Here is a 13,221-nt window from a genome sequence, read left to right as displayed (position 1 = left end):
ATTAGAGGGGAAAACATATGCGATGAAATAAACCACCTTCAATTGTTGCACATCCTCATTCTGACAGCTTGAGTTTTATGAGAACTATGAATTTTATGACGAAAAACAATCATTTTTGTGTAGCTGAACAATCTGTTTCCTAGAATTTCACCCATGAATTTCCAGTTGGACTGGTATCCAGACTCTTTTCCCTGTGTATTAACGAGATCATCTGCATTTGTTTCGCTCTGAGGACAGATGCCATATAACCCTGGAAAACAGCTTCATAATCACCAAACCCAAAGTGTCCCCCTGTGCATTCATGCAGAACTAAGGACGAGTATCTGCTCCGCTCATTTAATTTACACGCAGCCGCATATATCAGTGACGGATGCAATGTGCTTGTTTCCTTCCGGCAACATCTTCTTGGTCACTATTAGGGATTTAGTTTTGGATCTTAGTTTTCATAAACTACAACCTTGCTTTCTAATGTTTAGGCATATATTATATTCTAATTTCACAGAGTGGAATGTGATTTAAAGGGGCAGTATTATGTATTTCCAGGCACATAATGCCATTTTATAGCACAATTAAGTAATTTTGTTAACTTCAGTTGCTATAAAAGTTATATTTATTAAATATGACTTAAAAGAGATTTGATTCTGTAATTTAAAGCCTTGAAATTGGGCATCTGTCTCTTTAAGAAGCTCTTGATCTCAGGAAGTCATCACATTGCTCTTCTTTTAACCCTTTCACACCATTTCTACCAGCGTTGAACTGAGAAGGAGCTCCTATAATGAGCCCAGCTGATACACAGTTCCACCAGGTGCTTGCTAATTGCTGCTGGCTAGTCTGAAGGAACTGCCTGGGAGAATGGTAGATTAAAGTATTTCCCAAGCATTCATGAAAGAATCAAGGCAATGCTCCAGGTATGCTTTTGAGGAGTGAATAACATTTTAACACATTGGTGTCCAAACTTTGCCAAAACTAGCAAATTTAAATTACCACAAAATTTGTTAACTTAAAAATTTGAAAAACATTTTATTTGTTTTTTTTGTTTTGTTTTTGACATAAAATCTGCACATCATTTAAAATCAAAACATTAAAAGGGCTTTGGACTGTTGCCTTAAATTTGGAAACAGAGAATTTCCAAATTTTTGGGTCAATTGTTTTCAATCTAATTTGTGTGTGTGTGTGTGTGTGTGTGTGTGTGTGTGTGTGTGTGTGTGTGTGTGTGTGTGTGTGTGTGTGTGTGTGTGTGTGTGTGTTGTGGTCTGGGGCCAAACAAAAAAATTTCAAGGGCCACAAATGGCCTGTGAGCCACACTTTGGACAAACTTGTTACAACATGATGTAAAGCTCAAAAAAGTAAATTTTATATAATACTGCCCCTTTAACAATCAGGAGGTTTTTGAAACGACTCATTTTAAAGACACTAAAAAAGTTAACTTATTGTCAAAAAATGGCTGAGTGTTTTTTTTAAGTGCTAGTCTGTTTTTAGAAGCAGGTGAAACCCAAATGGAAGCACAAAAATGCTTTTTGAATAATAAATCCTCTTGGGGGAATTTTCTTCTATTCAGCCAATTATAAAAGCTTATTGTCTGCAAACACCCTTCAATCTCCATATTCTTCGCATTATTATTTAACTGGTGCAGATATTTGTTTACAAAAAACAAAATAAAAACTGAATCCGTCTTTTTATTGTGTACTTGAAAGTACTTTTACTTATAATAACTCCATTTAATTATTTTAAGGTAGGTTGATTAAATAATTGAATTAAGTTTAAACCGTCTGAACATCCTACCAGAGTTGTGATACGTTTGTGGTTTGAATCAGCCAGGAAAAGTGAAACTCAGGTAAACACATTGCTCTTTATTTTAGCAACAATACCACAATGAAATTGTCATCACCTTCTTGTTGATCAGTTTTTGTTTTTATTTTATTCATCAGAACAGAAACAGTCTGGCACGACCAGCTTAAGGCTTTTTGATTCCAGCTCTGTCTCTGAGGTACAGCCTCGCCCAGGTCCTGCCACAACAAGCACTTTTTATGGTTCACTTTATGGTTCTCACATGATGGACTTAAACCTTTAGCACCATGACTACAGCCTGAGCGGCTTCCAGGAAACCGCAGCAGGGAATGCAAATAAAAAAGAAAATAATTTTTAAAAGAGTCTCTGTGGGAGGTGGATTTTGTTCAGAGTCATTTGGGAAAACAAACTGAGATCATACATACAGAACCGTAGCATCTCAGCGACACAGTTTCAGATTAATTACCCATAATCCCCCTGTTCAGTCCCACCATCTTCACTCGTGCTGGTCTGTGAAGCTCACAAACAAACACACACCTCAAAAACACATAATTTATAAATGTCCATTTTCTATCTGCACTAAAGGAAAACAGGCCAGGTAAGAGTTCGGGTCAGAACCTGTTGGGTGTAATTTAAGAAACAAATGTTTTCTTTAGTTTTGGGTTTAAAAACGTCAGACTGCGATCAGATGGTGAACTGGAAAAGATCCAGTTCAGTTCAGTTAAATCTGAGGAAACTAAAACACACAAAGAGATTCAGAGGATCTGAAACACATTATGAACCATCCAACCATCCATCTGCTCATCCATCCATCCATCTGTTCATCCATCCATCCATCTGTTCATCCAACCATCCATCTGTTCATCCATCCATCCATCCATCTGTTCATCCATCCATCCATCTGTTCATCCAACCATCCATCTGCTCATCCATCCATCTGTTCATCCAACCATCCATCTGCTCATCCATCCATCCATCCATCTGCTCATCCATCCATCTGTTCATCCATCCATCTGTTCATCCAACCATCCATCTGTTCATCCAACCATCCATCAGCTCATTCATCCATCCATCTGTTCATCCAACCATCCATCTGCTCATCCAACCATCCATCTGTTCATCCATCCATCCATCTGTTCATCCATCCATCCATCTGTTCATCCAACCATCCATCTGCTCATCCATCCATCTGTTCATCCATCCATCTGTTCATCCAACCATCCATCTGCTCATCCATCCATCTGTTCATCCAACCATCCATCTGTTCATCCATCCATCCATCTGTTCATCCATCCATCCATCTGTTCATCCAACCATCCATCTGTTCATCCATCCATCCATCTGTTCATCCATCCATCCATCTGTTCATCCAACCATCCATCTGTTCATCCATCCATCCATCTGTTCATCCAACCATCCATCTGCTCATCCATCCATCCATCTGTTCATCCAACCATCCATCTGTTCATCCATCCATCCATCCATCTGTTCATCCATCCATCCATCTGTTCATCCAACCATCCATCTGCTCATCCATCCATCCGTTCATCCAACCATCCATCTGTCCATCCATCCAACCATCTGTTCATCCATCCAACCATCTGTTCATCCAACCATCCATCTGCTCATCCATCCATCCGTTCATCCAACCATCCATCTGTCCATCCATCCAACCATCTGTTCATCCATCCAACCATCTGTTCATCCAACCATCCATCTGTTCATCCATCCATCCGTTCATCCAACCATCCATCTGCTCATCCATCCATCCGTTCATCCATCCATCCATCTGTTCATCCAACCATCCATCTGTTCATCCAACCATCCATCTGTTCATCCATCCATCCGTTCATCCAACCATCCATCTGCTCATCCATCCAACCATCTGTTCATCCAACCATCCATCTGCTCATCCAACCATCCATCTGCTCATCCATCCAACCATCCATCTGCTCATCCAGCCATTCATCCAATCATCCATCCATCCATCTGTTCATCTGTCTAATAATCCACCCATCCATCTAATTATTCATCTACCCAACCATCAATCCATCCACCTAATTATTCATCCAACCATCCGTCATGCATCCATCTGTTCAACCATCTAACAATCCATTCATCAGTCCATTAATCCATCCATTAATTTATCAATTAATCTGTCTAATCATCCATCCATTAATTCATCCATCCATACATATATACATCTATTTATCCATCCATCCATTCAAATATCAAGAACATCCATTTGTCCGTCTGTCTCATCATCCATCCATCCATCCATCCATCCATCCATCCATCCATCCATCCATCCATCCATCCATCCATCCATCCATCCATCCATCCATCCATCTCTGGTTGTCGTAGGTTCCATTTTTTTCTGACTGTCTAGTATTCATATTTTTAAAATGGGTTTAAAATTACTGAGATTTCTGGAAATTTGTTTTTTAATATAAAAAAAAAATGCCAGGAAATCTGCTGCAAAGTATTCAAAGTAAAACTGAATCTTGTGTTTTTACCATCACTACTATCATAGCTTTGATGCTTGGATTTCAGGATTGGGAACTGTTTGTTTTTTTCTACATTTTTTAAGATAGTTCCTTTAAGAAAGTATCAGTACAGTAACAATAACAAACACCGGTGTCCCTAAAACTTCCTCTTCATTATACAATAATTTACATGTTAAATAATATCTGTCATGTAGCTTTTGCTGCTTATGATGGGCTTTTATTTGGACATTTAAAGTCCATCACTTTTATGCCCTGTAAAAATTATAAAAATCACAACAAATTTGTTTTTCAGTGCATTTCCATTTTTAAAAGAGAAATGAACAACATAACAGCCCGCTTGTAAACAAATTTTCTTTCAATTTTAACTAAAAAAGAACCACAGGAATGTTGAAAATCCTACTAACAGCATGAAAATGCGTAAAAAGCCTTGTAATAAATATTCACACTGTCCACAGTTTTTACATTCAGCCCAAATTGTTGCTTTTACACTCCACTCTTCCCTTGCAACGTGACTCTAAGCTACTGAAAAATGACAATAGCCAAGAAAACTACCTGTGCTGTGGTTCTTGTGGGTTGTTTGCAGAATTAAATTTTGATCAGCCTCATGTACTCGCTCAGCCGTGTTGTAGCTGCCATAAATAATCCTGCGTGCTTGAAGGGCTGTCTCTGCCGTCGACCCCCTGCAGAGGTTGGTGCTTCCCTCACGGCGGAGGAACTAACATTTCTCTGCCTGCCTGTGCTTTTTCCTCACCTCTTTGTGCCACATCATGACCTGAGAACTGATACAGAAACCAAAGTATGCACCTTCTGTACACCACTAGGGCTGGGCGATATGACTTAAAAAATGAAATCTCCGATCTTTTCATATCAAATCCGACTTCCGATTAGTTCTTTTCTCGCTTTCTTTTCTAAAAGAGAAATTACAGATGATAGAAAATGTTTTTTTAATCATCCCTTAAGATTACCACGGAGTATTAGGGTATGAAAATTTTTGTTTAATTACGAGAATATAGTCAACGTTAGCTAAAGATACAATTTTAGCAGAAAAAAACATCTTAAAACAAGTCGTCTTAATGATAAAAAACAAGTAGACTAAACAAAATTTATTGAGGGGAAACTTAAAAAGCTTGTCGAGTGTTTATATTTCAAAACAAAACCGCATTAAATTAATTTTGCATCACATCGGACTGTGTTCGGACCGCTGTTATGCTATTCCGCCAACTTTGTTTCTGGATCAAGGGCTCCGTTTAAGGATGACTAGTAGCGCCTCTGCTGGATGGAGGCCAAACTACAACACCAGAAGGTTTACTTTATTAATCTGAAACAATTAATCGGCAGTTAATTATAAGTCGTGTAACTGTTTGCATCCCTATTTAAAAGTCCAGCTGCTGATAATAATTTGATGCTCAGCATTTCTCATTTTAATTTTTGTTATTGTTTTGTTGTGTTTGAAAAACACTACTTTATTCTAGTAATTAAAAAATAAATTTGTGGTCTGGTCTTAATTCTATATAGAAGAGTTGACCTGATTCCAAAATCCAAATAAAACAAGAAACAAAATGGCGGACTTGGGTATGCTGATATCACCCAAGAAGTGCATTAGTGGAAAGAAATCTTAATTTTCTACAAATTATATATTCAAAAATTGACTAAAGAGATTTATCGCCCAGCCCCATACACAACATAATTTCTTTTAAACCTTTCTCTTTTTTCAAGCAGAACATAAAGACGCATTCCTCCACCTCTCTCTTCTTCAGCACAGAGAGCAATCGGAGATCGCGGAGCTGAAACAGACTGTGCATTGACAGCAGTTCCTCCTGCCATCTTCACTTTAAGGCGGGATGTCCAGCTGAGTCACAGCAACTCCGGCACATCACACGGTGGTTTCGTACTCCATCACTTCTTTGGCTGTGCTCAGGCAGCGGTACTGAATCCTCGGCGTCACTGGGGCTGCGCTCTCCAGCACCAGTATGGTTTTTCGCAGCCGTCGGTCGATGTAATGAGCGTCCCATGCCGGGTATTTCTTTCTCGGTAGGTCTATTCGGATGACGGGGCCCTCTGTCCTGGGTTTGAGGTGAGGCACAGGGGGCTTGGCGCCCCGCGGAGGGCGCACCTTAAACACGTCTCCGTCCACCCCAGGCTCCCTGTCCAAGCCTTTAGTTCTCTGGAGGGTCCTCGGCGGGCTGCCAACTAGATCCGGCGGGAGGCTGGAGGTCGGCGACGCCAGCACCTCCACGGGAACCTCCTTCTCCGCTATGTAGCCCCACCCGGACATGGAGCCGTCAGGGTGCAGCAGGCAGTAATACACAAACATGAAGAAGGTGCCAAGCGCGTAGCTGCTGGCCACAATGCACACCATGACGACGGCATAGAAGTCCGGGCCGCCTTGACGCTCGGCTGTGCCGCGGTACACGAACCAGGCGGCGGTGAGCGCCACGTTCTCCACGAACACCGTCAGGCTGTAGATGAGCAACCTGCAACGCGTGCGGCCCTCTCTGACGCTGAACCAGCAGAAAATATACACGATGCCCACCATCATGTTGTAGATGATCTCCTCCCACTTGGACATGCAGAAGTCTGTCTCGCCTTGGATGATCCAGAAGGTCATGATGCACCAGTGGGCCACGATGAAGATGCCAAAGTAAAGCTGGAACACGGAGGCGAAGAGGGCGAAGGCCAGCGCCCGGGCACCGATGGTGAACAGGTGCCACAGGATCTGGACCATCACGGCCTTGTAGGTCATGGGGAGCTTGTCGTCTCTTGAGTCCCTCAGGACTTTCTGGTAGGACGAGATCATCCAGGCGAGGGACAGCAGCGAGGCGGAGGCAGAAATCCCTGCAGAGACGGAACAAGAACAGGGTGGTATTAAGGACAACTAGATAGAAATAAAGAGGAGTAATTTACTGCCAAAGAAAAAATCTGAAATTTTTCAATTAATCTCAGAAATGTTCTAGAAAAAACTTTCTGAAATTTCTGAGATTCAAAAGTGTAAAAAAATTTTACTTTTGGAAAAAAAAACATTCTTGGAAAGTTTCTTTCTTGAAAATTTCTAAGATTAATCAAAAAATATCTGATTTTTTCAAAGCAAATTCTAATTCTGATTAATTAGAATTTTTCTAGGAAAATAATTAGACATTTCTGAGATTGAAAAGTCAAACTCAGAAATGACTTTTGGGGGAAAAAAAATCTCACAATATTTTGTCCAGAAACTTTCTGAGATAATTCAGAATCAGAAATTGCTTGAAAAAATCAGAAATTTGAAGATTAATCTTAACAATTTTCTACTAAAAACTTGGAAATTTCTGAGTTGAAAAATTGAAAATTTGTTAGAGAAATCTAGAATTTCTCAAATTTGCTAGAAAAACAAGAAATTTCTTAGTTTGAAAAGTGTAAGATTTGCAAGAGAAAACTCAGGGAATAATAATATAAAACAAGGACATTTCTGAACTCCAAAAGTGGAAAATTTACAGGAAAAAAACTCTGAAACTTTGAGCTTAATCTCAGAAATGTTTTAATGTGGTGTGATTGAAGCAGCAATTATGCTAAATGAATGTTATATTTATGAAATAGTGGATGAAAGACATTCCAAAAGTTGATGTTTCTTTACATATGTAGTTGTTTTGTCTTTGGGTTTGCAAAGGGGGTCAGAGGTTAAAGCTCTTTTGGGTAGATGGTTTGAGAACTCGTGGTCTAATTAACACATAAAATCACAGTGAAACACCATGAAGGCTGTGGTCTGAAGTCTGTGATCGTCTTTGCCTTCAAATCCATCAAAGTGCTTGCTAATGGTGTCTGTGGTGTTGGGTCATCGCTCACCCTGAAGAGGTAGAACCTGACTGGTGTGGATCATGATGCTAAGCTGCAGCACCAGCTGAGGAGCGCTCTTCAGGAAGGACTCCAGCAGACGCAGCATGCTGATGTCCGCGCTCTCAAACATCATTCGCCAGTAGTAGTGGCGCCGCTCCGGGTCGCCATGCCAACGGCTCTGCACCCCCAAGTACAAGGCGTGGACGTACCTGAGCGTCAGAGGAAGATTCACATGCCATCATGGTTAGATTTAGAGGCTCAAAAGTCAAACATCTTTTCCTTAATCTCAAAATTTCTGCGTTTTTTTCAAGCAAATTCTGGTAAATCACAGAAATTTTCCAGAAAAAACTTGGAACTTTATGATCTGCAAAAGTCAAAATTTTGCAACAAAACACAGACATCTTCAGATAAATGTCATACATTTTCAAAGGAAGATTTTCTAGAAACCCCACCAGAAATTTCTGAGATATAAATGTGATGATTTGCTTTAAAAAACTAAGAAATATTGAGATTAATCTCAGAAATTTTCTAGAAAAAAAAACGTGGAAATTTCTGAGCTCCAAAATTAAAAAAAAAAAAAAAAAACTCAGAAATGTTCAGATTAATCTCAGAAATTTTCATGGAAAACAAACTAATTTCTGAGTTTGAAAAGTCAAAAATTTGCTAGATAAAACTCAGAATGTTTTTAGATTAATCTCAGAAAATGTTTATAAAAAATATAAAAAAAACAAACGCGGAAAGTTTTGAGTTTAAAAAGCTGAAAATTTAATGCAAAAAATCTCTAAAATTTTGAGACTCATGAGGAAAACAAGCAAATTTCTCTAGCAATTCTAAGACTTATTTTGTGGTTGAAAAGTCAGAAATTAGCTAGAGACAGACATTTTTAGATCAATCTCAGAAATTAGACAAATGGCCCCGGGTCTCACTTTGAACACCCCTTTGAAATCCCAGTCTCTCTAAAGTTATGCTTTCTGTGCTGAGATCAGAAAAAAGAGGAACAAGGCTGCAGAAAGAGGAAAAACGGCCACAAAAACAGAGAACAGATCCAAATTAATGCTGTTTTTAATGCAACATTTCTGAATCCAAATGACAAACTTCACCTTAACAGGACATGTTTGGAGAAACGCTGATAAATTTCAGTGCATTGAAGCAGTAAATGTCTCTGTAAATGCCTTGAGAAACAGGGTCAGAAGAGACTCGTGTCAAGGAGACCAGTGAGCCACAAGAGACAGTGTGCAGTGATACATTTTGTCATATTAAAGTCACAATCTTCAGTGGGTTTTATTTGCTTTTCATGTGATCGAAGAACACAAAGGAGTGAGGCATGTACTTTGCAGAAGCAGTGAGGAAAAAGGATACATGGATAACATCTTTACAAATAAAAGCAGAAAAGATTATTTTATAAGTGCATTTGTTTTCAGTTGGAATTAGCTTCTGCTCATCTGCTAATGCTATAGAAACAGAGCTAATCTTTAGCTTAGCTTTAATGATTTTGCTGACTTTCAAGACGTCTTGCTCACTTAGTTTCCTCTAAATTATTTATCCTATATAAATTCTAAACCTCTAATTTCCCTGGCTGTTTTGTAAACTTTTTTTTCTTTTCGGCATATTGCAACCTGTACGTGATCTTTTCATGACAGTCTGAATAACCCACATCGGACTTTTTCGAATGTGACCCAGGCTACTTTGACATGTGGTCTGAAATCCGATTCGTATCTGATCTTTTCAAATGTATCGTGTCTGAACGGCCAGTTCGAATGCGTCTGACCTGAACGTCATTGATGCTCGACAAACGTCATTATTCTGCGACCTGATACGCGCAAGCGGGAAGAAAAATATCAACCTTGGCGGGTGATAATGAGGATTAAGTTGTTAATTTGCTGGCTCCGGATGGAAAACAACTTTAAAAACACAAGATAGGCTCCACCGTTAGCATCCATGTTTACTTCCCCAAACACTGAGCTCTTCTTCTTCTTCTTCTTTTTTATCGCGGTTAGCAAAACACTAAGCACGCTCTTTGTGACTCTACTGCGCCCTCTACTGCGCATGAGGGACTCATTTGCAGAAGTCGAATATCTTTAGAAATGTGAACAACCACACCAAAGAATAAAGAAAACATCAGAATTGTGTTAACGTAGCCATAGATACACAAGTCTAAGACTTTTTATGGCCTGCAAGACATAAAATTACTGTAACCCCTTTTTTTCTTGGTTTCTTCAACACAAAGCTGTTCTTGAAATGTACACACAACAAGAGAATGGAGCATATGTGCCGTAATGAGGGTCAAAGACTCACAGATGGTTTCATTGCACTCTATCCATGACACAACCCTCCCATATCACATCTCATGTGAGCTGACATTCAGTTCAGGTTGCAGGCCTCAATTGATCCCAGTTCACCTGACTAAATGTGTATCAGTGACAGATCATTCGCGAGTTAACAGCTCGGGGTAAAACACACAGCGCTAATCCTCTTTAACGTTCAGACACACTCCTGCAAGTGCGGCACCCACGAACAGGACACACACACACACACACGCACACACACACACACACGCACACACACACACACACACACACACACACACACACACACACACACACACACACACACACACACACACACACAACAGCTTTAATGGCATTACCGGTAATTCTGTGCTGCCACAACGTTTTAATGTGCTCCTGGACACACTCACACTCACTCAGTCTCAGTCTCCGGGCGGATGTATGGGATCAATACTGCTGTCTCAAGAGGAAGGAAGCGAGCGGGCACAGAAAGACACACATTGTGTTGTTCTACAGGTAAATCAAGCCATATGAGTCCAAGTTATCCCTCTCTAACATGACCAAATGCCAAGTATTTATATACATTTGTCTCATAACGGGAATGTTGCCTCACACCCGTCATACAGCTGAATGTTTCTCTGAACTGGCAGTAGTTCAAGCCTGTCAAAACCTATCAGAAGACTTCTAAAGTCTGAGCCCCGACTCACCATCACTGACCGAGTTGTTGACCCACAGACCTACTACTGTCCATCTGGGGAGTTTATGGCTACGTGTGTGTCATAAATAGGTTTGGATCTAAATATTGTGATAGAGAAAAGTATATTAACATGTGACTTATAAGTCATAAAAGGTTGCAGAAATGATCTTATTATTTGAATGAAAAGGATTAATCGATTCATTTAGTAACTGGTTAATCATTAACGCTAGTGTACAGACTCAAAAAACAGCATTTCCTGAAAGAACAACACACTCAGCGCAGTAATTAAGTCAAAACTGAACAGAAAATTTAAACATTTTTTATTTAAGATGATAATTTACCAAAATAAAGTGAAACTGGACTGAAAAAAATGGTTATTTCTGTAAATACGTTCTGTACAGAATTCCTCAAGTGGCATAGTTTTAGCTTCACCTGGTTCAGATTATGTCAGTAAATCTCCTACTTAACACCTTGTGCTTAATTAATTATTAATTGAATAATTTAAAAAATAATCAACAGGTTAGCTTTAATCTGCACTGATGCTAGTCATGCAGAAAGAGTTGATCTTTTCAAATGTTGATGTTAGAAGTATTTAGATGAATCCTTTGCTACAAATGATCAGGCGTTCACTTAAGGAATGCCAGGTTGTTGCATTTTAGGCTATAAAGTGTTATTATTATTATTATTATTATTATTATTATTTAAAAACCAAAATTGAATTGTGTATTTGCTTTTTTGTAATTAAATGAAAAATGTTCAGAATATAATTTTTTTTGTCTGATTACTCGATTAATCGTCGGGATAATCAATGGAATAATCCATGTGAATGTGTTTCTAATTTTCCAAGGAATGGTTGACCCACGGCCGGCGGCCGCGGGGGAGACGGTGGATTTAATCCCCTTGTCCCCTTTGTCCCCTATATATGTCCCCTTTTTGACATTTCCCCGGGGAGAAATGTCAAAAACACAAAACCACATTGGCACCACAATGATTAGGTAGGAAGAGATGTTGGACTGAAACACAAAAACCAAAGACAAGGTGTACCGATCCGAACCTCTCGGATCTCCGACTCACCTCCAGACCTGCGCCAGCTGCAAAATGTGAATGAGGGCTTGAAAGACCCACATGAAGGCTCTGCAGCAGCCCCGGACTCGGCCCCCGCCGGTCGGCCCCGGCAGCACCGCGGCGGCCCGGCCAGCGCCCCACTCTCCGCTGTCCTTGGTGCTGAAGTCGCCTCCCTCCGCGCCCACCGCTGCCGCCACCACGGCCGCCGCCGTGCCGCTCTCCACGGACTCCGTGAAATCATAGGCGAACCACCGAAAGCTCAACACCTGCACGACCACGGACGGGACGATCACAAAGACCAGAGTCAAGGCGAAGCACCAGTACTCCCTCCGCAGGTAGTAGTCGGCAGCCAGCCACAGGTCTGAGGCCCCGTCCGAGAAAAACACCAGCAGGACGCAGAGGGTCCAGCAGAAGTCCTGCAGGCTGTACCGATGCTCGCTCACGCGGCGCTCCGGCGGTGCCGGTTCGGACCGGGCGGGACACTCGGGTGGGATTTCGTTTCGCGGAGAGGCAGGAGCACCATCAGATTTCGCGGCCATGTTTGTTGAGGGGAAGAGATGGGAAAATGATGGAAGCGAGGGGGAGGGGGCGAGCAGCCAGTGGGGCCGCGTGTGAGGGGAGGAGGAGCGGGTAAGGAGGGCGGGAGCCGCCGCTGATCAATCACCGGATTTAATGCAGATAAATTCAATTTAAAGGCACAAAAAGCTGCTGGTCTGGTGTAACGGTATCAGACTGGGTTTCACTGCGCCAGTGAAGGTTCTGTTGATCAACATGAGGTCTGAATCCATTCAGCAAAATCTGAATACTATAAAAACGATTCTTGGAGGATATTCAATTTTAGATACTAAATTGTTACCATGATATGGTTCTTGGACTTTTAGTTTTGTTTGTTTTTTTTACTATTGATAAATTCTGTCTTTGTTTCTATTTTAGGATGTTTTCACATCTGATAGTCCGGGTAGGCTCACTTTGACTTGGAACCGAAATTGTAACATTTTCAGCTGGAACGTTCACTTTCACACTGCACTGTATCAAACGATCCAAACTAATTGGATCGCCTGTTCCCCTC

The 13,221-nt window shown here is 40.7% G+C and overlaps 1 protein-coding gene across 1 annotated transcript; it reads right to left on the bottom strand.

The window, feature by feature from the left end:
* Positions 1-5,935: 5,935 nt before the first annotated feature.
* xkr7a (XK related 7a) lies at positions 5,936-12,691 on the bottom strand. Its single transcript, XM_014985178.2, has 3 exons — positions 12,162-12,691; positions 8,112-8,311; positions 5,936-7,130 (listed from the first exon to the last, which is right to left on the bottom strand). Exons 1-3 carry the CDS (start codon positions 12,689-12,691, stop codon positions 6,169-6,171), a joined length of 1,692 nt encoding a protein of 563 aa, XP_014840664.1. The 3' UTR covers positions 5,936-6,168.
* Between the last annotated feature and the right edge of the window lie 530 nt (positions 12,692-13,221).

This window comes from Poecilia mexicana, unplaced genomic scaffold (assembly GCF_051168715.1).
Source record: "Poecilia mexicana isolate PSO_F unplaced genomic scaffold, ASM5116871v1 scaffold_7, whole genome shotgun sequence".
NCBI lineage: Eukaryota > Metazoa > Chordata > Actinopteri > Cyprinodontiformes > Poeciliidae > Poecilia > Poecilia mexicana.
The sequence above is the reverse complement of the archived record's forward strand: the minus strand, read 5'-3'. Positions and strand labels throughout refer to the sequence as shown.

Bases quoted from the DNA above. Each gene is read 5' to 3' on its own strand.
- xkr7a (XM_014985178.2), bottom strand. From the start codon at position 12,691: ATGGCCGCGAAATCTGATGGTGCTCCTGCCTCTCCGCGAAACGAAATC. The intron at 8,312-12,161 runs GTGAGTCGGAGA...TCTGACGCTCAG, and splicing joins CAGCTGGCGCAGGTCTGGAG to GTACGTCCACGCCTTGTACT. The intron at 7,131-8,111 runs GTGAGCGATGAC...CCGTCTCTGCAG, and splicing joins TCAGGTTCTACCTCTTCAGG to GGATTTCTGCCTCCGCCTCG.